Here is a 25,400-nt window from a genome sequence, read left to right as displayed (position 1 = left end):
TAAGTAGTCGAAGTTTTAGTTATTATGATTAATTTTTAATCTAAAAAAGTTTTTTTTTTTTTTTAATTTAAAGATTTTATTTATTTATTTGAGAGAGAGAATGAGATACAGAGAGCATGAGAGGGGGGAGGGTCAGAAGGAGAAGCAGACTCCCCGCTGAGCAGGGAGCCCGATGCGGAACTCGATCCCGGGACTCCAGGAAATGACCTGAGCCGAAGGCAGTCGCTTAACCAACTGAGCCACCCAGGCGCCCTAAAAAAGTTTTTATATTGTTTTTAAATAAAGATAAAAAATAATCCTAAAAATAATAATCCTAACTTTACTACATATAATAATGTAAAATTTGTATCCATGAATTTCAGTAATATACATTCTTTCTGCTTTTTATTTTTAATTAAATTAATTATTTTTAAATTAGGCTCCATGCCCAGCGTAGAGCCCAATGTCGGGGTTAAACTCCATCACCATGAGATCAAGACCTGAGTTGAGAGAGTTGGATGCTTAATCGACTGAGCCACCCAGGTGCCCCTCTTGCTGCTTTTTAAGATTCTATAGGTGGGGGACCTGGAGAGCTCAGTCGGTTAAGCATCTGCCTTCAGCTTGGGTCACGATCCCAGGGTCCTGGGATTGAGCCCCACATTGGGCTCCCTGCTCAGCGGGGAGCCTGCTTCTCCCTCTCCCTCTGCTTGCCACTCGCCCTGCTTGTGCTCTCTGGCCCTCTCTCTGTGTGTCAAATAAATAAATAAAATCTTAAAAAACAATTCTATAGATAGAACTAATTATGTTAGTAATGTTAAAAAGGTGTGAGTATCATTTACTAGGCTCAGCGGTATACCTGCAGTTAGAACACTGCTAACAGTAAAGGACTAACAAAGGAAGATTTACTATGTATACAGATATTTGATAAATTAGTAAACTGAATGACATCCCAAATTTAGACTATGACTTTGATCATTTCCTGACACTACATCTATAGCAGTATTTTACATATATTTGAGCAAGTAAAAATATTTGACACCTAGTTTATGTCTCATGAAAGATCTAAAACACATTAGTTAAACTAAAGCTAAAAAGCTAAACATAAAAAGCGTGTAGAAAAAAATCAGTTACTTAAGCAACTGCTTAGGACTTAATACTTTCGTATTATTTTAATCTGCTTACCCGAAGCTTTAATGGGGCAACATTCTTCTGAGTTCCACTCCAAAGTTCCTGTACTAAATCCCCATAGCATTTAGCCATATGCCCCTTCATACCAATGGGATTTGTCCTAGAAGTTCGAGAGGAAAATTTGTTGCCAAAGGTTCTCATAAATCACAATCACATGGGCACAGAAATGTCTAGCATCTATTTTCTCACATCAAAATTTCTTTTTAAAACAAGAGAAGTATCCCTTGCCCCTTATTTCATACTAAATAGGGCAAATAAGATAAGTCTTTTCTCCCCCAGGGTGAAGAAAGAGATTTAAGTGGTAGTGGGTTCATATCAAAGTCATAAAGAGAGGGTAATGAACCAAGAAGTATTACCTGTTGAGTTCATAAAGATGTCTCCCTGAGATAAAATACTGTGTCAGTGGCTGTGTGTTACTCACACACTGGATGCTTGAGTTCATGAAGCAAGTGTTTCCCAGGTTACTCAGACCAGTGGCTCCTTTTTCTGTGGGAACTGGAACAAACAATTATGAGAAGGAAGCCTAACTACAGTAAGATGTCGCAGGCAGACCAGTTACTTGTATTTGACGCAATGATTTTTTAATTTTTTTTAATCAGCTAAATGGAGCTAATACTTCTTTATCTCGTCTTGGAATGCCAAAGTAGAGAAGGTTTTTCATAGAGAGTCACTGGCAATCATGATAATCCAAGCTCATTTGTGATCTAAAACTAGCAAAGATTTTCTTTAACTGCTAAGATAGTTTTTTACAATTCAAACAATTCTCTCCTAGTATTATGTCTTTAAAAATATATAAATTATTTAATTGCAAGGTTAGAAAAAAAAAAATTGATACTCCAGGAAAAAGGGGTCCTAATCAATTTTGAACTAGAAAGCCAAAAGTTGTTAACACTTCAATAGTTGAGAAAGAAAAAAGAATAATTTTAAGATAATCTCTTTAGAAATAATTAACCAGAGACTTACCCTTGTGTCTATCTATTTTACTACTGTTTGCTATAAAGGACATCTCCTCAGGCCAACTCATATCTTTGTTGCGAACTGGAAAGACAGAGAGAGGAACGTGTTAATTTCTTATCCATTCAAATCTCACCCACTCAATTGCTTCTGTTTAAAAAAAAAAAATTTCTTATTTCTAAATCAGAAACTGAAAAAAAAAATTGAGTTAATTTTAGTAATTGATTCTGAAACCATTCCAACTCCTTATATTGGGGACTTTATAGCCACTTGATTAGAATTCATTAGTAAGCTATTCCCTCAATTACCAACCTGAATTAAAATTATACTCAAACATCTATAGAAGTAATTAAAGCTCTTAAACTTAATGTATTAGAATTATCACAATTCCTTCTTAAATTATGACAACTGTTAGAGTAATCTATTTTATTTATTTTTTCAACTTCTTTTTTAAATTTTATTTTATTTTATTATGTTATGTTAATCACCATACATTACATCATTAGTTTTTGATGTAGTGTTCCATGATTCATTGTTTGCGTATAACACCCAGTGCTCCATTCAATACATGAGAGACTATGGACTCCGAGAAAGAAACTGAGGGTTCTAGAGGGGAGGGGGGTGGGGGGATGGGTTAGCCTGGTGATGGGTATTAAAGAGGGCACGTATTGAATGGAGCACTGGGTGTTATAATCTATTTATTTTAATACAAAGGCGGTCTGCAATGTTTCCAAAAATCTTGAAGGGGAAAGATACATTTTAAGTTTACAGTGACATGTCCATGTCAGTGTGTAAATCTATGTGTGGATATACAAGTTCTGTTGGTGAGTGACCAGTGTTTGATGACTAATGAAAGCCTCTGCCACTAACTATGCCAGAAAGTTAGTTTTCTTACTCAAACTCAAAAAGGCAGGTTGAAATTTTATAAATTTATAACTGAATTCACTTGTTTCTACCCAATGTTTCTATTCCTTGCCAACCAATGAAAGCAGACATATTCTTCTTTTAAAGCAATCTAGGTAGTATGTAGGATTACATAAGAGCTGAATGGTTTTTCTTTACTATAAAGAATATAATGATCAAATAATAGTCAGAAAAATTATAAAACAGATTATTAGTAACTAAATCTTTAAATTCTTTCCCTAAAATCTAATATAGATGCATGCTTCCATCTTATACCTTCAATTACCAGATGCTGCTCATCTTGGATTTTCAAATATTCCAATCTATGATCCTCATCATCCAGAAGAGTAAGGTAATTCTGTGTATGGAGGAGAAAATGTTTTTGTTAATTTGATTACTAAACTTGAAACAGAAAAGGAAATAAAAATGAATGATAATTAAAACAATTAAACATGTCCTTGTAGTTCTCTAACTCACGTGACCGATATTTCGCATATTATAGTTCATAAATATTTATAATTTAGGTGGCAAAATGAGAGAAAAACAATGTCAACTTCATAAACAAATACTTCATGCTCTAAAACAAAATTATAACAGAATTTTGGGGAGATCGGAAGACTTATCACACACCAAACTAAAATTCATTGAGATTTAGATTTTTCTGAAGCACTTGTACAAAAGAATTTTCTTTACTATCTAGTATGAAATTCAGTAAACATGCTTATGATCAAGATGAAACTTACCAGGAACCAAAAATATAAAATCAAAGTCCTACAGTAGAATTACATGTTTTTGTTTGTGCTCACAAAATTAAGTTATTTAATTCTAAGGGAGATACTATTATGTTGCCCGCCTACTCATGAGAAAATTGAGACAGTTAAGTGACTTGCTCTGGGTTATACAACTAAACAAGTGGCAGGGCCAGGATTTAATCCCTGGCAGTGTGGCTCCAGGAACTGTGCTCTTAACTATTACACTATACTGCCTCTCAATGGTGGTCACAGGAGGATATAAAGAGGCAACAATGGAATAGAGAACGGGTTAAAACTACCTATGATCCAATTTCAGAGTATAATCTGAAAACATACTGCATATGTTAGGAAGAATATATAAGCAATTAATAGCACTACCTCTGAGGAGGATGGAAGACAGGGGTCAGAGGATGAGAATGAAGAATTTTCACTATATACTTTTGTACTGTTCGGATCTTTTTCAGCATGTGTACAAGTCACCTTACAACAGGAAATGACTTACCTCACTGTTGTAGAGCCACAGGCGCATATCTTCCTCTTTGATGCGTAGCCTTTGAGACAGATATTCATGAATTTCCTTGATGGTCTGCATTCGACTAAAACAGCCGGTATAGGCTAAGACCCGCTTTAATGGCGCATTCGGAGAAGGTACATTTCCTATGGTCATGGTAATCATAATAGGGAAAAAGGTAGGTGTAAAAAAAAAAGCACCCCACTCAGCAATGACTGTTTTAGGAAATAATGATGAGAAATGAGAATTATAGGATTAATAATTTTATAAATTAAGAAGCTTTAAAATTAAGATAGGAGACCAACTGTGTTTAAGTTCAAAGCCTTAACTTTGGAAGGAAGAGCAACAAGACCAGAAGCCCAAGGAACAGGCAATATTTGGATCCCAAGAGGAGTGGCAAGTATCAACAACAGCCACGGTATCTTGGCTGCCCTCAGCAGGGTCACGCTCAATAGCAAAATCAATATTCAATGTAAGAATGGGGAAGATCATATGGGACTTGATTTGAATTCCACAGATAACTGGATTCATTAAAAAGAATTCCACAGAAAATTGAATTCGTTAAAAAGAAAACCACTGGCCCAAAATGGGATCACTTACGTTAAAGCTCTAAGTCAGTAAACCAAGACTTAATACCTGACCTAACTGCAGTTTCAAATCCCTAGAAATGTAACCTTTAACCAGTCAACATGTGAATTTCCTGGTCAGTACTAGGAAATTTATTGATAGACCCTACTATTCCCTTTAAGAGGGAGACCTTGCTTAAAACAATGGAATCTTTGTGAAGAGTTTCCTTTTTTCCACTCCCTCTCTACCTTTAAAAACCTTTTTTCTTTTTTTTTCTGTAGCTCTTGGGAGCACCCCTCTACTCGCTAGAAGGGATGTTGCCAGATTCATAAATCAATTAATAAAGCCAATTAGATCTTTAAAATTTACTTGGTTGAATTTTTGTTATTTAACAATGTGACCCACTTTCTTAAAATAAACTGTCTTTGAATTACTAATCCCATCACTCCCAGTAATTAAGTGCCCCAAATACCAGGCACAGAAGTACAATTACACAAGAAACTTCTACTTAAAATTCTAAATAGGCAGAGACACTACAATGGCCAGAGTTTAAAATGAAACCAAGAACCTTCCCATGACAAAAAAAATTGCCCCGCTGAAAAGGCAGGAAAACCATATGACCTGCCTGCAAAATAAGATGACAGCAGAAATGATCTTGAATTCCAAGAGGGCTCAAGAAACAAAAAGAATGGTAGTAAGGGGAAAGAGAGATAAGTGAAGAAAGAATATATCAAGTTTAACCACCTACTTCAAAAGAGAAGGGGGATGAAGTGACAAGAGATTACGGAAGTTAAAAACAGGTTGCTAAAACAATTAACTAAACCTTGGTTAACTATTCAGCCAAAAACCCAGGCAAGAGCTGTAGCTTAAAATGGTCCTCTCTAGCTATAGTAGGTTATAGTTTACTAAGCAACCCAAAACAAAAATAAACAAAGCATATCAATGTAACCCATCCAGGGTACAATTATACATGCCAGGTAATTTTCTACCCATCCAATGGAGACTTAGCTTTTTCCTCTTATTAAATGCCTTTGAATCTTCACCTACTAAACAAAGCAGAGAAAAGTATTGGTATCATCTGCTTTTTTTTTTTTTTTTTTAAAGATTTTATTTATTTGACAGAGAAAGACACAGCGAGAGAGGGAACACAAGCAGAGGGAGTGGGAGAAGGAGAAGCAGACTCCCCACTAAGCAGGGATTCTGACGTGGGGCTTGATCCCAAGACCCTGGGATCATGACCTGAGCTGAAGGCAGACGCTTAACGACTGAGCCACCCAGGTGCCCCATCATCTGCTTTTTTAAGAGCTTCCAGAAAGAATTCATTCACCTAAAATAGGCTGAAAAACCATATAAGAAACAAAGACCCTGTAGCCTTATCTGTCAACAAGGCTATGTTTAAGTCATTGTTAACTGTGTCACAGTTTGTACACCCATCACTTCAAAAGTAATAAAAGAGTCTAGTAAACAGCCCTAATACATTGAGTAATAAGAAAGATGAAAAATAAGTTATGGCAGAACAAAACCCAACCATGATCAATTTTTAAACACATAGCCTAGCAAATATTTTACTATCAGATAGCAAGCAAAGGATAATTCTTAACAGAAAATAAAAGAGCAAAATTTTCCAATTATACATCAGAGGATTAGTTATAAGATTACAGCAAGAAAGCATATTTTCATAAACTTCAAAACGATTAATGATTGATTTCAGAATTAATTAGTAAGGAATAAAATTTCAAATTAAGAATAAATTTGGAGCATAACTACCCAGTTCTAGGATTCAGAAGCATTTGCAAGTGTAGTGTCCAAGTCAATTTCTATTGTTGTAAGCCACATAAATTTATTTGAATTCTAGACAGTTTTTATAGCATAGCTCATTAAGCAGGCAGCCACTTATTACACATAATTCTGTGTTTTTGAACAGCACCAACAAATCTAGTGGAATTTACAGAAGCAGCAAAAATCTAGGATCAGCACAAGAGTTACAAAGAGTACTTACTAAAAGCACAACAACACATCTTGCCTCTCATGTTATCTTTCAAAGAGAATTGAGAAAGATATATGCTATGGGTGCCATGGAAGCAAGGTGAATATTTTTATTCAATGGAAAATTAAATCAAGAATGTTTCATAGTGATTCTATTTCACTGCTCCTCGATTTTGACATTTTCCCCAAGTTTGGTTAGGCAGAAGCCAATGCTTTGCTATAATTCTTACCAAACAATATGTGTAAGAATATCCAATATATTATGTGACTAAAACCTTTAAGGAAGACAGAAAACTATTTGATTTCAAAGGAGGAATGGTGCTTACAGGGTTGGTTTGGGTTCAAAGGTAGTTCTTGCATCCTAAGTTATATTAATAACATTCTGGCATTGTTACACAAAGTAAGACTTTGTGTAAATGGATAACTCATTATTTCTGCTGAAGAACAATGTCAATTATTTGCAAAGCAAAAGCATAGAGCAAGTCCTGCCTGTCAATAAAATTTAACCTCACAGAGAAATCAAAGGGGACTTTCTGCATGCAATACATTAAAATGGGAACTTATATGTCATTTTGATAGGCTTGATGTTTTTCAAAGCAAATGTGCCATTTTAATTTTCAAAAATATTCTTCACTTTATATTATCTGTCTCTTATAAAGACTCCTTGGACCAAGCATGAGAAATGTATCATGTTTTGCCAAAAGAGTCCCAAAAAACACCAACAAATAAACAAAAATATGATACTGTGAAAGAAGTTACTTTTCAGAAATTTGAGTGGAGCTGAAAAGACCAGTCAGTCATCAACTGGCATATTCTAACTTACGACAAACAAATAATTTATAATGGCCTTTTTTCTTTGTATGCTTACCAACCAGAAAAGGAAACAATTCTTCTCAGTTTGATGATGAGACTTTGCCACTACCCCATCTAGTCTTGCGCATGACCATAGATCTAAGCCCCACAGACGATTTACTGATTCCGTATGAAAGTAGATGGGAATATGTGTTAGTGCAGTGGCACCAGACTTTGAGCAACTTGGTTGTTTTTGTTTTTGAAAGAGATGTATGGTATTCTTGCTGCATTCTTAAGTTACCTCTTGGTAAATGCTGAGGAAACATTCTCAGGCTCATCATACCCATATTCACCCAGATGTTAGATTGCTGTGTCCGAGTGGCAGGCTGCTGTCTTAGAAAGAGAAGGTATCGAGGAAATAATTCCAGCTCTGGGATTTCTGTCTTGCTATTCTTGATCACCTATTGTTATAAAAGATATAATGTGATCACTATAAAAGAAACAAAACTTGTCATTTTTTACCGAATTTCTGAGATTTATTTTTAAACTAAAATGTTCAATAGGTTCACTATCTATGTTAGATTATAGAGATTCACAGATTTAAATTACATGGGTTTAAATACTCTCAGGCTCCTGGTCCTAAACCCATCTTCCAAGATTAGAACTCCTGGTGATTATTTTCTCCTCTTTTATTTAAAAGCGAGTAACACTGAAATTAAGGGGAAAAATCTTAAATATTATCTATAATTCTATTCCCTTCACACTATAATTCTTTTCACTTTTACATACTTCATGTATATAAATGATGTCCTTTAAGGGACAAATTCTTAGGACTGGAGTTATAAGTCAAAAAGTATAGAAGGCCATATCATTAATTATCTAAGTCATTTTGCCAGCCAAAGTGTAGCAATTTATAATATTCTCAGAAATTTATGAACGTATTTCTCTCATAAAACCTTATCAGTGGACATCATTTGAAAATACCTTGTTTCTTTAACACATATAAAGAATATTATAAATTTGCTTAAAATTTTATTTCTTGTATTAGTAGTAAGGATAAAAATGTTTTCATATAAAACTTTGCTATGTTCTACTGTAACTGGTTGACTCAATATATTTTTGTCTATGATAAAAACAATTACAGTGCGTGAGCAAAATTGAGATTCATGTTGAAACAGGATTTTTCAGTAACCCCCTCCAATAATGTGCTTGCCAGCCCAAAGACACAGGAAAACATTTCATTATAAAAATATTGCTCCAAGAGTTTTAAGAGTAGAACATTATCAATTTAGTATTCCAAAAGGATAGCAGGATTAACATACTTTAAAACATAAAATCCTACATAAACTTTAACAGTCTCAAGTGATCAGGTTTTATTTTATTTCCCTCTGCCCTAGTAACCAATGTCTTCTGCAATAGAGCATTTTTCAATATCAAGAGGGGGCAGTAAAGAACCAAATGAAAACAATGCTACAAACCAAACCGTTAGGACTTTTTCTTAAAAGTATTTCGCATATTCTGATATGCTACAGTATGGCACTTGAGAAGCTCCATTTGGGAGCTTTTTCAAATCCTACTTAAATGATAAGCAGTAAAAGGGCTCTCCCTTGTATTCTCCTCTAAGACTGCTGGACAAAGTCTGTCCACCTCTAGACAGGTACTAATAGCTACAAAGCCAACCATAACTTCTTATGATTTTAGTTTAATATGATTTGAGGCAAGATTAATAATTCAGTATTGGTAGTTGTCAGGCTACATAAAAACATACCTTTGGCAGAATTTGAACTGATAATGAAGTAGTTTTTATAATATGCATCTTGTTTGCCAAGATAACAAGTGATTTTGTGAAAAATTACAAATTAACAAATTCTTATGCACATACAAAAACACATATTTATTTACATTTTAATTATTCTTGTCTTTGAACTTGTTAACTTCAGTGGCAACTGGCAAACAATAGATGCAATTCCATGTGCAAGAATTTGCCTTAAAGAGATCATCACACGTTTGGAAAAAACCTTGAGATCAAGAGCTGAGCTGAGATCAAGAGTCGGATGCTTAACCGACTAAGCTACCCAGACACCCCAAAGATATTTTTAAGTAAGTAGTATGACTTATGTAAGTATGAAGGTGAAAGCATTCACTTTTAACCTTGCCATGGCAATACATTTAGTATTCTCTACCTGAAAACACCATTTTATTTTATTTTACTTCTTTTTTTTAAAGATTTTATTTATTCATTTGAGACACAGAGATACAGAGAGCGAGAGAGAGCATGAGCAGGGGGAGAGGCAGAGGGAGAGGGAGAAGCAGGCTCCCCGCCTAGCAGGGAGCCCAATGTGGGGCTCGATCCCAGGACCCCAGGATCATGACCTGAGCCGAAGGCAGACGCTTAACCATCTGAGCCACCCAGGCGCCCTGAAAACACCATTTTAAATGTTTTTTGTAGCATTTTTTCCTGAAATCAGGCAAATGTGTCATATTTAGAGATGAAAAAAATTCTATCAAGCTAGCAAATGCAGCTTTGATCTAGTAAAATTATTTTAATATTTGTCTGACATCAATGTAAAAAATATGACCTTGTGTGAGGCTCTGAAAAAACTCATTTAATGATGATGATGATGATGATATTAGCAATTGTCAGCATTTGCTGACCACTTACCATAAATCAGATGCTGTGCTAATTGTATGTATTATTTAATTATCAAAACAACTCTAATGAAGTAGATACAGTCATGTTCATTTTAGAGAGGAGGAAGAAACTAAGGTTTAGAGATCGGAACACTGGTAATCCAAATCTAGGCAGGCTCTAAAATATCAAACTATATATATATCAAACACAATTATCACAATGTTTTCCCAGATATATTCCCAGATATAGAATATAACGATAAAGCTGGAAAGTCCCAGAAATTAAGTAACTAACTGAAGGACTACCCCACCTCCCAATAAATAAAGTATATATATGTATATGTATCTATGTATATTCGTATTTATATGTATCTTCTAGGAGTTCTGATGCCAAATACAGTAGGAACCTTTTGGAGCCAACAAACACAAAGCCCAAATTCCTGATTCCGACTTAAACACAATTTTTAATAAACATAATTACTAGTAAGTCAAAGTCAACATCAAAATTATAGACTAAGGCTTTAGAGCAGACTTTTTCCTCTCTTTGGAAGTGATCTAAGTTACTGTATCTCATTTATGCAAACTTTTCTGGTATAAGAAAGTTCTATCTGGGACATTATATGAGGGAGAGTGTTTCTTGATCTACAAAAAGAACCTTCTTATGAAGTAATTTACTGCATTGACAACGCAAAGAGTATTGAGGGTATGAGTCCTGTTGTTTACTGTATAAGCCCCAAAGTATAATGACATAGTTAACTCACTAATATTGTGATATTATATACTTCAAGTCTTTTAAATTACTTTAGAGCATTTTATTTATGCTCTCAATGACTCATCCTAATAATGGCAACAATCAGAATTCACTTGCCTTGGATTCCTGTTATCATCCTGTTATGATCATTTTTGTGTCCTTCCTTCAAAAAGACAAAACACAAAAATCTACCAACAACTATAGGATGAACCAATCCCTAACTGGATACCTGTGTGGTTAATAAAAATAACAGTCTCAGAAGTAATCATTGCAGCACTTCCCCTATATTCACTGAACTTTTTGGCACCGGCTCTCAGACTTCTGCTCCAGCCTAAGCCCTACATTATCCTAAAGTCTGCATTTATATGGATGACTTATTTAATAGCCTAGCCTCACAATCCCTTGACTTTATTTAGTCCAGTGACTATTCCCTCCGCTCCAGGTAAGCCACCCACTCCCACAGGCACATCACTGTAGAGCTGGTACTAATACAGTGCTCGGTAAATGTATGAATAAATGAATGAATAAATGTAAAGAAATCTAAATTTTGTTCAACTAATTTACAGGTACTGAGTACTCTGTTGCCATTAGTAAGAACTAATTTGTGGATAGTGAGATTCATATAGAAAAGTAATGGAAGACCCAACTAGGACTGTTCCTTATATAAAGCACCATTGGTTATACTTACAGGTCTAGGTAGAGCCAGGTTTGCTCCATACCAGTGATAAAGTGCTCTCCACACAGGTTCTGGGACCATTTCATAATCTCTTCCATGGATCAGCTGTGGGGTTCGTTTTAATCGTCCTCCTTCTAGTGTTAGTGATGTAGCCTTAGAAAGAATGGAATACAGATGTTGATTTTTAATATTTTTAGTGTTACAGTCTCGTGTTTTAACAAAATCTAGACACAGGAGAACAAACACATATGTCACAACTCAGTTTCATGTTATTGGAAAATAATTTTCTAAAAGAGATTTTTATTTTTAACTTTTGAAATAAATTATTTAAGAAAGAGAACTCAAGGCAAATCATTTGAAAAATCATTAGAGCATCTGGAAATAAGACTGGCTGAGAAATTATTATTTTGGAAAAAAATTCCACATACACATAAAACTGCATTTTCAAAGTAGCTGTCCTAGTAAGTAAGAATATTTCTAAGGATTACTACACTGCTTCTATGCAATTACTAAATCATAAAATATCCTCACAGAAATATACTGTGCAGAGATTTCCATCTTCAACAGGTTAATTTAACAAACCATGAATGTACAAATGTCATGCTGTACATTAAAACCTCTAGAATGAAATTTATTTGCCACTTTTTTGAAAGAGAATTGTTTTACATAGATGTCATATCACCTACCTTTACAGGTTCTTGAGTTACTAGTGGCTGGTTATCAATAGCCCCTGGTTTCTGAGGATTGAGATGCAACAAAATATTCCCATTGGCTCCTAGCAAACACTGGTTATTATTGTCAGATGTGTTATGTTGTCGGGCAAAGCACATATCTGCTCCTGGTGTGGTAGAATACAGAAAGCCTGTAAGGGAAAAGAGGATGGAATCTCTTTATTTTTAGTTATTATACATAAATAGGCTTGAAGATATGAACTCAATGTCCATGTATTAGATTAATGCTATTTTTCTGTTGGCATGTCACTACAGCATAAGATTCTGATAACTCTGCAGAAGATAGGAAATATAGATGTCATCCTTCTGGACAATACCTAGCACAACACTCAGTGGAAGAAAAGCTTTAAAAACTGTTACCAAATGAGGCGCCTGACTGGCGCAGTCGGTTAAGTGTCCGACTCTTGATTTCAGCTCAGGTCATGATCTCAGGGTTGTAAGATCCAGCCCCATGTCTGGCTCCATGCTCAGCTCAGTGTGGAGTCTGCTTGGGATTCTTTCTCTCCCTCTTGCCCTGTCCCTGGTGCCCCTCAACCCCATTCACATGCTCTCTTTCTAAAATAAATAAATACAAATCTAAACAAACAAACAAACAAAAAACCCCCCAAAAAACCAACAGTTACCAAATGAACATTTGGCCAGCATCCTAAAATATCTAATAATTCACAAGAATTATACATCCTCTGATAGAAAAGGAAGAAGTATGGCCAAATACCTGGGATCTCACATAGTCACCCTTAATTCTTTTTTTCCACCTGTAAACGCATTCCAAATGTTCTTAGTAGATTGGTCATAAGAAGTCTCTAAACCAAAGGGAAGGAGCTAAAACAAGAACTCTAAAAGAAGAGTGCCAGAGAGGAGGGAACTTCCCTAATAAATTTATTTCAAAGGAAGGCATCCAGGTTACAACAGAAAAATGCACACAGAAAAATGATTAATGCTGACTTAAGAGTTGTGAACCTCAATGGTATTTTAAGCTTTTTCAGCTCTGAACTACAGACGAACCATTCTAGCCATCAATCGCGTAAACATTCTAGCCATTAGTCACTTTAAACCTTTCGTCTGCGGCACTGCTCAGCCTATGGATAGCACAGATCAGAGTAAGCACGTATCAAAAAGGACCTTAGAGAGGGTTAAAAATAATCTTGGTGTTAAAGCTCATCAGAGACAGAACTTCTAGGACTGCTGAATGATCGCTGTAATGTCAGATGGGGAACAAGAAGGAATAGATTCTACAAAGAACTCTGCAGAGAGGATGCTAGCTCTGTCCAATTTGCCAGATCTCAAAGATGAAACAACAGAGTAAGGTTGAGAGCATTGCCACTGTTAGCAGAAGGATCAGCTCAACTCAGCTACGCCACAAACATCAAAGCATTTTCCCCAAATGTGTAGAAACACTGAGTTTTAGTGTTTTTTTAGTTTTTAGTTTTAGTCCTACCAAAGACTGTAGGGGATTATGGGAAGCATTAGGACTTCTCAATAGTTTAAAAAAAAAATCCCCCAATTCCAGCCTGAAATGTCTGTAGAATCTGATATGAGGGTGCATTTAATCCAATGAAGGCAGAGAAAGTCTTGGAGATGGAATTTTAGATTTTCTCAAAAACGGTCTTTTCTCAAAAATTGTCTTTCCAAATTATTGACAAAATAATTTAATAGCAATATGGAGAGAAGTAGCCTTAATCAATGAAAACAGTGAAAATATTTTCTCTCTTTCTTCTTTTTTTTTTTTTACAAATGAACTTATTTATTTTAAGTAGGTCCACGCCCAATGTGGGCCTTGAACCACAACCCTAAGATCAAGAGTTTCATGTTCTACTGACTGAGCCAGCCAGGTACCCCAACAGTGAACATATTTTCAAATTGAGCGATTAATGAAGTAGAACATAGAAGAGTTTCTTTTTGTAAAGCTACTAATGTATTCAAGAATTTTATAATTGATCATTTCATTCAAAAGTTATTTCTGTGAATAGAAGCCTGATTATATCCTACGAAGCACATTTCTGACAAAGTATACTCCTTTAAGAAGTGACCCTCAATAAACTTTATGGGAAACAAGCCATACTTACCACTGCCAGCAGTTTCTGAGGCTTCAGATGCAGAAGAAATGTTGTCTGAAAATTTCTCTTCCGTGGTGTTCACGTAAGTGAGGCTGCCTCCTCCGATTCTATCTTCACTCTGCTCCATACAATGTACCGCTGTTCCAAATGAGTATTTTCCTCCATTCAGAACAGATGATGGCTCAATTACAACAGGGCTGGCATCCTAAAAATCACGAAGTAAGAGATTAAAAGGTACAATTTAATAATCCAAGAACTAAGCAGCCTTCAAAAATGAATCCCCAAATTATCTATTGCTTCTAATCCTCCTGTAGTTAGCTACTGCCAATTAAGAACTTTTTTTTTTAAAGATTTTATTTATTTTTTGACAGAGAGAGACAGTGAGAGAGGGAACACAAGCAGGGGGAGTGGGAGAGGGAGAAGCAGGCTTCCCGCTGAGCAGGGAGCCCGATGCTGGGCTCGATCCCAGGACCCTGGGATCATGACCTGAGCCAAAGGCAGATGCTTAACGACTGAGCCACCCAGGTGCCCCAATTAAGAACATTTTAATGTATAACTAAATTTTAGTTTTTTCCAAGGGGAAGAGTTTGTATAAATAAAACTGGTAAGGCAGACTGGGAACACATACTGCAAAGGACTCTGTGACAGAAAGTGAGTGAGTGATGTATGTATGTACGTATGTGTTTATTTAATTTTTTTAAAAAATCTTTTTTTAATCTTTTAAGATTTTATTAATTTGAGAGAGAGACAGAGAGACAGCACAAGTAGGCAAAGCAGCAGGCAGAGGGAGAGGGAGAAGCAGGGTCCCTGATGAGCAGGGAGCCCCATGTGGGGCTCCATCCTAGGACCCCGGGATCACGACCCGAGCTGAAGGCAGACACTCAACTGACTGGGCCACCCAGGCGCCCCTGTTTATTTTTTAAAGATTTATTTATTTATTATTGCAGAGGGAAGCAGGGGGTGGGGGTAGGGCGGGGAGGAGCAGAAGGAGAGGGAGAGAGAATCCTCAGCAGACTACCTGCCAAGTGTGGAGCCCAACATGGGTCTCGACCTCCTGACCCTGAGATCACGACCTGAGCTGAAATCAACAGTCGGACACTCAACTGAGTCACCCAGGCGCCCCTGTTTATTTATTATGTTTTAAAGTAAGCTCTACATCCAATGTGGACCTTAAAAGCATGACCCTAAGATCAAGAGTCGCATGTTCTACCGACTGAGCCAGCCAGCCAGCCAGCCAGCCAGGTGCCCCGAACACAAGGTAATTTAGGCTTTATTCTGTTGAAAACTGAAAATCATGGAAGGTTTTTTTTATATTAAAAAATTAATATTTATTCTTTTTATTATTACAGATTACATTGTCACTGTAGGAAATATAGAAAAAATCACAAATATGCTAAATGACCCCATCATTTAGCATTAACTACAGTTGATATTTTGATGTGTTTATTTTTTTGTGACTGAAAACATATATGTACACATAAAAAATAAATAGTGTGGAGTATATAGTTAGAATTAAGGGCAGTGCTCTGACTTACCAGCTATGTGAACTTTCACAATAATTTTTTTTTAAGTAGGCTCCACACCCAGCATGGAGCCCAACGCAGGACTTGATTGAACACACTACCCTGAGATCAAGACCTGAGCTGAGATCAAGAGTCAGATACTTAGGGGCGCCTGGGTGGCTCAGTCATTAAGCGTCTGCCTTCGGCTCAGGTCATGATCCCAGGGTCCTGGGATCGAGCCCAGCATCGGGCTCCCTGCTCAGCGGGAAGCCTGCTTCTCCCTCTCCCACTCCCCCTGCTTGTGTTCCCTCTCTCGCTGTCTCTCTCTGTCAAATAAATAAGTAAAATCTTAAAAAAAAAAAAAAAAAAAAGAGTCAGATACTTAACTGACTCTTGAGCCACCAGGTGCCCCCACAGTAAGTGAATTTCTAAGCCTCAGTTTCTTCATGGGTAGAAATCAGGAAAATATTAGTATCTATCTCAGAGTTACTGTGAAGATTACATGAGCAACATATGTAAAGTGCCTGGCGTTTAGTAAATGTGAACTATCATTCTGGTTGCTCTAAAACAGGTATTACATTTTAAACACAGCATATAGTTTCTTTTGCTTTCACTTAGCATTATATTCACAGGATTTTTCTGTGAGAGGCTTTCAAACAGAACAGTATAATCCATTTTTTACTTCAAAAAGTACTCTACAGAAAGGACTAGAGGCAGAAATGGAAAACTGAGACACAAGTTAGAGGTCTCCTATAATGGGGCGCCTGGGTGGCTCAGTCGGTTAAGCATCCAACTCTTGATTTCAGCTCAGGTCATGATCTCGGGGTTGTGGGATCAGGCCCTGTGTCAGGCTCCTTGCTCAGCGGGGAGTCTACTTGAGATTCGCTCTCTCTTTCCCTCTGCCTCTCCCTTCCCCGCGAGGTCTCTTTCTCTCTAAAATAAATATAAATAAATCTTAAAAAAAAAAATAAAAGTGTTAAAAAAAAAAAAAAGGTGGCTCCTATAATAATTCAAGGCAAGAGATGATAAGGTACTAAACCATAAAGCTAGATCCAGAAATAAGGAGATGGAGAGAAGAACATGGATTAAGGATATGTAGGAGGTGAAAAAATTTGACAACTAATCGTGTATGAAAGAGAGGCAAAGATAACTCCAGGTAGAAGCTGAGGTGCTGGTGTAGATGACTTTATGGGAGTTGACACCTTTGTAAGATAAAGTATATGAGTTAATGGGATCATTTGGGGAATGACCTTATTTTGGGATATTCTTGTTTGAGTTACCTGGACACTTGAGTCTTGTGGTCAGGACAGAAAAAGAGGCAGAATATAAAAATTTGAAGCTCAAGAGCCTTCCTGAAGCATAAGAACATGGTGTATGTAGAATAAGGAGAGAACAATATTTACAAAATAGGCAATGTAAGAATCTGGAAGGACACTGAATCTGATGATGGAAGAAAAATCAAGAGATTGTACAGTACCAGAAGCAGAGACTACTAAGCACAGAATTATTTTCTACTAAGTTCAGTGATAGAAAAACAGAACGATAAGATTCTGAGAACGTTTATCTATGAATGTTTTTAGAAGATCAGGATATTTGTAACTGAGAGGGTAAAGAGAAAGACTAAAGGGATTTACCAGTGAAACAAGGTCCCACAGGCATCTGATTTGCAAGAGCATGGGTAGAAGAACTCAAGTGGCATTCAATAAACACTGACATGCATTTTATGGAGAAAACGGATTACTGGAGGCACTGCTTATAAAGCAAATGACTCAACCCAAGAAAAATATCCAATTTAAAAGACGAACTCCAAGTAAAAGCATAGCAATAGCACAGTGGGGGCTTTAGTTTCTTTTAATGCAATTAGAGCATCCCTAATTTTAGCCCAGAGAGACACTGGATCAACATTTTATTTGATGCTTTCTCCTCTTTATCTATAAGCCAGGTGAATACTATCCATCTGTAGATCCTTCAGAAGCCAGCTCTGAAGAAATTTCAGTGCCTTTAACTGAAAGAGTGGCAAGAAGAATGAGAATAAAACCTAGGTTCCTTTCTACAGACCAATTCACTTTTGGGATTAAATTTTTTAAAATATCAAGTGTTAAAACTTCAAACATTCAGAAGCATATGGATTCTTTATAACAGATCCTAATGTTGGCATCTTCTGTCAATAAGTTTCCTAAAGTATGGGAAAGGTACCAGATTATTCTGGTTATTAAATAACCTAGTTCACAGTGAAAAAGTTATTCCCTATCAATTCTCTCTCAATCCTCTAATTACTTCAAGGAAAGGGTCCCCATTTGGTACTAATGTGCTAATCTTTTTTTTTTTTAATGTGCTAATCTAATACTTGATCTGCTAATGTAACACTTGATCATTTCTCTTTTTAACAGAGAACAGACCTTAATACTAGTCTTCAAAGGGCAATACTATTTAGCTGGAATTTGGTATTTTCACTGAATTTATTTTTATTTTGACCTTCTATTTCTGGAGTGTGACACTGACTTTTTATTTAAGATACTGATATAAAGTTTATTTTTAAAATACATTTATTTACATAAAAATGATAAAGTTATTTAAATAAACATACTAAGCAAATAATTTTATGGGCATTATATGGCAAAATATGATGGCCATAGTACACAAATGACTAAAAACTAGGAATCTACATTAAATATGGATTTTGGGCCATTAGGATTTTATTTTATTTTTTTAAGTAAGCTCTATGCCCAACATGGGGCTTGAACTCATGACCCGGAGAGCAACAGTCGCATGCTCTACCGACTGAACCAGCCAGGCACCCCCATCAGTATTTTAAATTAGACTATGCACCAAAGAAGTCAAAATTGTATGGACAACAGAACAAAAATTACCTATGGCCAAAGAAGCTGAAATGTAAATTAGGCTTGAGTAGTTTATATTATTAATCCTATGTTTGGCTTTCAGTGTGTGATATTGATCGTCTCACAGCTTTTCTGATATCGAGTCCATACCAACGAAAATGGATTCAATTTAAATTAAGTTTCAAAATAAATTTTCAGTAAACAAGATGACTTATTTATATTAATTCAATCTTTTTTTTTTTTTTTCAATTGTGCTTTCTGATTTATTTGGTCTGGAGCAGAAGAGGCATTTCTTTTCTTTCTTTTTTTGTAAGGGCCTTTATATGATCCTACTACGCAGTCAAAATTGATAACCACTGCCCTAGTGAGGATTTGTTTTTATAATGTGCTCCAAACACTGAGAGTATAGTAGTAACTGATTTCTTACTGAATGTACTACTTGCTCTGGAACTTGCTTTTTAGAAAGATTCAGATTTTAATGAACTTTTGGGTCATTTGCTTCTTTCTTATATAGATGGAGTAAAACTAATAAGATAGCCATTTTGAAAGAATAACTTGAAAAATTAAAGTCTTCTCCCAGGTGACTTCATTATCCTCCAGAAAAATCACTTTATTTTTGCTACAAGTGTTCTTGAACTTAAATGTTGTCCACATAACTATCATGTGGACTTGACAGGCAACTCTTTAAAATTTATATTCAGGGGCGCCTGGGTGGCTCAGTCGTTAAGCGTCTGCCTTCGGCTCAGGTCATGATTCCAGGTCCTGGGATCAAGCCCCGCATTGGGCTCCCTGCTCCGCGGGAGGCCTGCTTCTCTCTCTCCCACTCCCCCTGCTTTTGTTCCCTCTCTCGCTGTGTCTTTCTCTCTGTCAAATAAATAAATAAAAATATTAAAAATAAAATAAAATAAAATAAAATAAAATTTATATTCAATTCTCTATTCCATTTAAGTTTGTTTATGCACTATAAGTTACTTTTAAAAAATATGTATTAATAAATTTTGAGGAAGATTGGGTCTCCTTTAATTCCACGTGAGTAAAAAATTTCTTCAAGCTTTCCTCTGAGTTTGACATTTTTTTATTATTTTTAATTTTTTTATTAACATATGATGTATTATTTGTTTCAGGGATACAGGTCTGTGATTCATCAGTCTTACACAATTCACAGCGCTCACCAGAGTAGATACCCTCCCCAATGTCCATCACCAGCCACCCCATCCCTCCTACCCCTGCACTCCAGCAATCCTCAGTTTGTTTCCTGAGATTAAGAGTCTCTTATGTATACCACATCTTCTTTATCCATTCATCTGTCGATGGACATCTTGGCTCTTTCCATAGTTTGGCTATTGTGGACATTGCTGCTATAAACATCGGGGTGCATGTACACCTTCGGATCCCTACATTTGTATCTTTGGGGTAAATACCCAGTACTGCAATTGCTGGGTCGTATGGTAGCTCTATTTTCAACTTTCTGAGGATCAGAGAAAGACATGTATCATACAATCTCACTGATATGAGGAATTCTTAATCTCAGGAAACAAACTGAGGGTCGCTGGAGTGGTGGGGGGTGGGAGGGATGGGGTGGCTGGATGATAGACATTGGGGAGGGTATGTGCTATGGTGAGTGCTGTGAATTGTGTAAGACTGTTGAATCACAGACCCGTACCTCTGAAACAAATAATATATTATATATATATATTTTTAAAGATTTTATTTATTTATTTGACAGAGAGACAGCGAGAGAGGGAACACAAGCAGGAGGAGTGGGAGAAGGAGAAGCAGGCTCTCCTCTGAGCAGGGAGCCCGATGCAGGGCTCGATCCCAGGACCCTGGGATCATGACCTGAGCCGAAGGCAGACACTTAACGACTGAGCCACCCAGGCGCCCCAATACGTTATATGTTTAAAAAAAAAAGAAGATAGCAGGAAGGGAAAAATGAAGGGGGGATATCGGAGTGGGAGATGAACCATGAGAGACTATGGACTCTGAGAAACAAACTGAGGGTTCTAGAGGGGAAGAGGGTGGGGGGATGGGTTAGCCTGGTAATGGGTATTAAAGAGGGCATGTACTGAATGGAGCACTGGGTGTTATACGCAAACAATGAATCATGGAACACTACATCAAAAACTAATGATGTAATGTATAGTGATTAACATAACATAATAAAATTTAAAAAAAAAAGAGTCTCTTATGGTTTGTCTCCCTCTCTGGTTTTGTCTTGTTTCATTTTTCTGAGTTTGACATTTAACAGAATTTCAAAGAGAAATATTTGGAATTGTATTTAAAATTTTTTTAAAAAGATGTATTTATTTATTTGAGAGAGAGAGAGAGAGAGCTGCACAAGTGGGGGAGGGGGAAAGGGTCAGAGGGAGAGGGAGAAGCAGACTCCCAGCTGAGCAGAGAGCCCAACTCAGGGCTCGGTCCCAGGACCCCAGATTATGACCTGAGCTGAGGGCAGGCACTTAATCGACGGAGCCACCCAGGCCCCCAGGCTTTGGAAATCTCATATATAGCTTATACTTCTAAAGAAAATTTACATGAAACCATTCTTATTTCTCTTCTGAACAACTTCGTCCTTAGGATGAAATCTATAGATATCACTGGTAAGAAAACGGGGTGATAAAAATATTACCAGGCATTAAATCTGTTAGAGTTTTACAATAATTCAGCAGCAGAATAATTGTAATAGCTTATCAGAGACTGCAAGCTTTCACCAGTGACTGCACACTATACTATATACTTTTAACATGGCGCAGTGAATGATACCCTTTTTAGATAGAGAATAAAGGCTTTTCTTCACTTATTTTCCAATGTTCCAACTACAGTGGTCTATCTTCTCACTGTCTGGCTTGCTTTTCTATTCTAGGAATCTACTGCTCTCAGTGTCAGGCACTGTCTGAAACTGTCACCATCACTCAGGTTCTTCTTCCCCCTTCTCTGCCCTATTTTTCAGGTCATTGCTTCCACCCTTGGCTTTTAGTGAAATTGTCAACATTTTCAGTTGACTAATCTTATGACTACTTTCCTTCTACATGTTAAACAAACCAATGATGGTCACATACATAGCCACTGGCTCTGAGTGTTATTTCCTGTTGCTCCAGGAAATTTTTCCCCTTAAATGTCAAAGAGTCTTGTTTTGTTTTTACTGACTTCTGCTTCTGGAACTATTAGCAACTATCCTGTGTTTTCAGAAGACAGGTCTCTAGGTAGGTCAAGTTTCACTGATGGTGAAAAATTTCCTCCTTCTCTGAGTCAATGATTCCTAAATTGCTATGTGGCACTTTAATATAAGATAATTCTATTTTGAGCATGTCATGATTTCTTTTGAGTTTTATGAGTGGTTAATGATGTTCTAAAATAAGGGTCAGGATTCACTTTCTTCTCTCAGTGATGATGCTACTTTTTTCTATACATATGAATACTACAAGAATTAAAGAACTTAAACAACTACTAGTTATGCCAATTTTACATTTCATTAGTCTGCAATGCTGGTTTTTGAAAAATGGAAGATAGTATGGGGTAATGGAAAAAGTACTAAGGTAGGAGTCAAGAGACCTGAACTCTAGAAATCTAGATCAGGTAATAAAGTAATTGCCCAATACAACTCTGTGCAATTACAAAACCTAAAGGGCCCTTAGAGGCTTTGTTTGTAAATTTAGAAAAGAGAAGTGCTTAAAGTGCTTTCTAACTCCAAAGTCACATAACAACCAATAATACATAACAAACAGTAAAATCTGTAATTGAGTAGTAAGAGCTGCTCCCTCAGTTCTCAAACAGGAGGGAAGACAAAAATATATACAATGATGACAAACAGAAAAGATTTCACCATTTCTCCCCATTTACATTTGTACAAAAGGAGATTTCACATGGTAGAAAAAACTTTGGCTCATTAAAGAAGGAACAGATCTCATGAGCAGATCAAATATTCAAGCTCAAGTCAATCATTCATATCTGAGGCAAACCACTTCTGAGAAAGGATTGTTTATTTTTCCTGCTCCCTTAGTCTCTATTTAGGCACGCTACTGTCTGAAAGATACAGTCTGCCCTCACAGACAATTAGTAATTCACATAAGCAAATATGCCATTTTATGAAGAGACATTAACTAAAGCTAACTGATACCTTATTAGGTGGGCAGACTAAGCCCAGAGGAAATTATCCAACACATTAAAAACACCAATTTATTTTTCTTAAATAAAGCATTTGCCAAAATTGCCATATATACTGAAAAGGCAAATGTAAATCACTAATTACTACTGCTACTGCTTTGCTAAAACCACTGCTAGTATTACTACCATTACTTCCTCTAACTTTACATAGGGTCCTACTTGCCAGTCTTGGGGCTAAGTGCTTCACATATGTTAATTTAATTCTTTGTAACAACATTATTGAAATAGGTATCATTATTAACCCTGTTGTTTGTATGAGGAAACTGAGGCAGAGAAAGGCTAAGTAACTTGTTCAAGGTCATACCACAAGTAGCAGGACGAGGACTCTAACACAGGGAGTACAAGCTCACTACTATTATCCTATAGTGTTTTCTCAGACTATTAGCTAATACTTATTAAGTACTTACTATGTGCCAGACACTGTTCTAAAACGCTTAGCATGTATCAACTCCTTTTATCTTCATAACCTCCTGTGATGGAGGTAACTGTTCTTAATCTCATTTTACAGACAAGGCCCAGGATGTCACTTTTTTATTTTATTTTATTTATTTATTTTTTTTAAAGACTTTATTTATTTATTTGAGAGAGAGAATGAGATAGAGAGAGCATGAGAGGGGGGAGGGTCAGAGGGAGAAGCAGACTCCCTGCTGCGCAGGGAGCCCGATGCGGGACTCGATCCCAGGACTCCAGGATCATGACCTGAGCCGAAGGCAGTCACTTAACCAACTGAGCCACCCAGGCGCCCAGGATGTCACTTTTTTAAAAAGTGATTTGCATTTTTTTTTTTTTAAGATTTTATTTATTTGAGAGCGAGAGAGCATGAGCAGGGCAGAGGGAAAGAGAGAGAAGCAGGACTCCCTGCTGAGCTGGAAGCCTACACGGGGCTTGATCCCAGGACCCCAGTGAAATCAAGAGTCAGACGCTTAACCGACTAAGCCACCCAGATGCCCCCAGCCAGTTTCATTTTTTTAAAGTCTGCATTTGACAGACACATACTAGACAATAACACAGAATGCCACAGTGGAGAGAATATGATACTTAAGTGCAGACTTCCCCCTCCACATCTCTCCCTTACCACCCTCCACTAATTCTTTTAATGCAAGAAGGGTTATGGCAGGCAAGAGCAAGTCAGGTTTGTGTTCTTGGCAGTGCACTTCTGCTTATAAGGGATGTGCTGTGAAGAACAAGACCTCTACCGTGTTCCTATAGGAAACAAAAAGTAATACTTCAAAACACAAAACGAGGGGGCGCCTGGGTGGCTCAGTTGTTAAGCATCTGCCTTCGGCTCAGGTCATGATCCCAGGGTCCTGGGATCAAGCCCTGCATCGGGCTCCCTGATCAGCGGGAGGCCTGCTTCTCCCTCTCCCACTCCCCCTGCTGTGTTCCCTCTCTCGCTGTGTCTCTCTCTGTCAAATAAATAAGTAAAATCTTTAAAAAAAAAAACAAACACAAAACGAGGTTACACTTTGCGTCTGTAGCCAGTAAAATTATTAATAACCATTCATTCTAAGGCCAATCTAAGAACATAAAGGACAGAAAGCATTTCAAAATAGACTGGGATGCTTTACCCCAATGTTTTCATTTTCTACTTAACAATCACCATCATTATCATCATGTACCTACAAGATTTGAAGTCATTTGCCTACTTTTTTACTCCTTCAACAACATTGATTAATGTATTTTGTATGTGAAAACACAATATTAAACTCTGCAAAATAGAAAAAGAACCAAGCAGAACAATGAAGTCAATAATATAAACAGTCTACCAATATTCTGATAAATAAACAATGACAGAAAAAGACTTATAGAAAAAAAATATGTTTATTTATTTATTTATTTATTTGACAGAGAGACAGTGAGAGAGGGAACACAAGCAGGGGGAGTGGGAGAGGGAGAAGCAGGCTCCCCCGCTGAGCAGGGAGCCCAATGCAGGGCTCGATCCCAGGACCCCAGGATCATGACCTGAGCCAAAGGCAGATGCTTAACAACTGAGCCACCCAGGCGAAAAAAAATATAAGTTGGGCACCTGGGTGGCTCAGTCGTTAAACGTTGGCCTTCTGCTCAGGTCATGATCCCGGGGTCCTGGGATCGAGCCCCACATCGGGCTACCTGCTCAGCGGGGAGCCTGCTTCTCCCTCTCCCATTCCCCCTGCTTGTGTTCCCTCTCTCACTGTGTCTCTGTCAAATAAATAAATAAAATCTTTAAAAAAAAGAAAAGAAAAAATATAAATTAAGTAATCAGGTTAGTGATCATTTGGTAACTAACAAGGATTCTATATTAATCAACTGGCTCTCTAAATACGGAGAAATTTGATTCCTGGCATTACTCTGAATCTTTTAATTCTGAAGAAAAATCCATTCTAAGTAAGATGAGAATATTCACTAATGAGAATTTTCCCTTTGAATTCTTTATTTG

General features: G+C 36.8%; 1 protein-coding gene across 2 annotated transcripts in view; it reads right to left on the bottom strand.

Annotated features, from left to right (window-relative positions):
* USP32 (ubiquitin specific peptidase 32) overlaps positions 1-25,400 on the bottom strand; it is a 213,328-nt gene that overhangs the window by 28,904 nt on the left and 159,024 nt on the right. The window contains exons 13-21 of one of the 2 annotated variants that reach the window (XM_032429128.1): positions 14,488-14,683; positions 12,377-12,552; positions 11,703-11,843; positions 7,934-8,093; positions 4,279-4,433; positions 3,301-3,382; positions 2,131-2,205; positions 1,524-1,662; positions 1,162-1,267 (exon numbers count right to left, since the gene is read on the bottom strand). In XM_032429128.1, the coding sequence (XP_032285019.1) occupies positions 1,162-1,267; positions 1,524-1,662; positions 2,131-2,205; positions 3,301-3,382; positions 4,279-4,433; positions 7,934-8,093; positions 11,703-11,843; positions 12,377-12,552; positions 14,488-14,683 (1,230 nt within the window). The remainder of the gene's footprint in view (positions 1-1,161; positions 1,268-1,523; positions 1,663-2,130; positions 2,206-3,300; positions 3,383-4,278; positions 4,434-7,933; positions 8,094-11,702; positions 11,844-12,376; positions 12,553-14,487; positions 14,684-25,400) is intronic. The other variant, XM_032429129.1, reaches the window with a different exon arrangement.

Source organism: Phoca vitulina, unplaced genomic scaffold (assembly GCF_004348235.1).
Source record: "Phoca vitulina isolate PV1807 unplaced genomic scaffold, GSC_HSeal_1.0 scaffold40, whole genome shotgun sequence".
In the NCBI taxonomy this organism is placed as follows: Eukaryota; Metazoa; Chordata; class Mammalia; order Carnivora; family Phocidae; genus Phoca; species Phoca vitulina.
The sequence above is the reverse complement of the archived record's forward strand: the minus strand, read 5'-3'. Positions and strand labels throughout refer to the sequence as shown.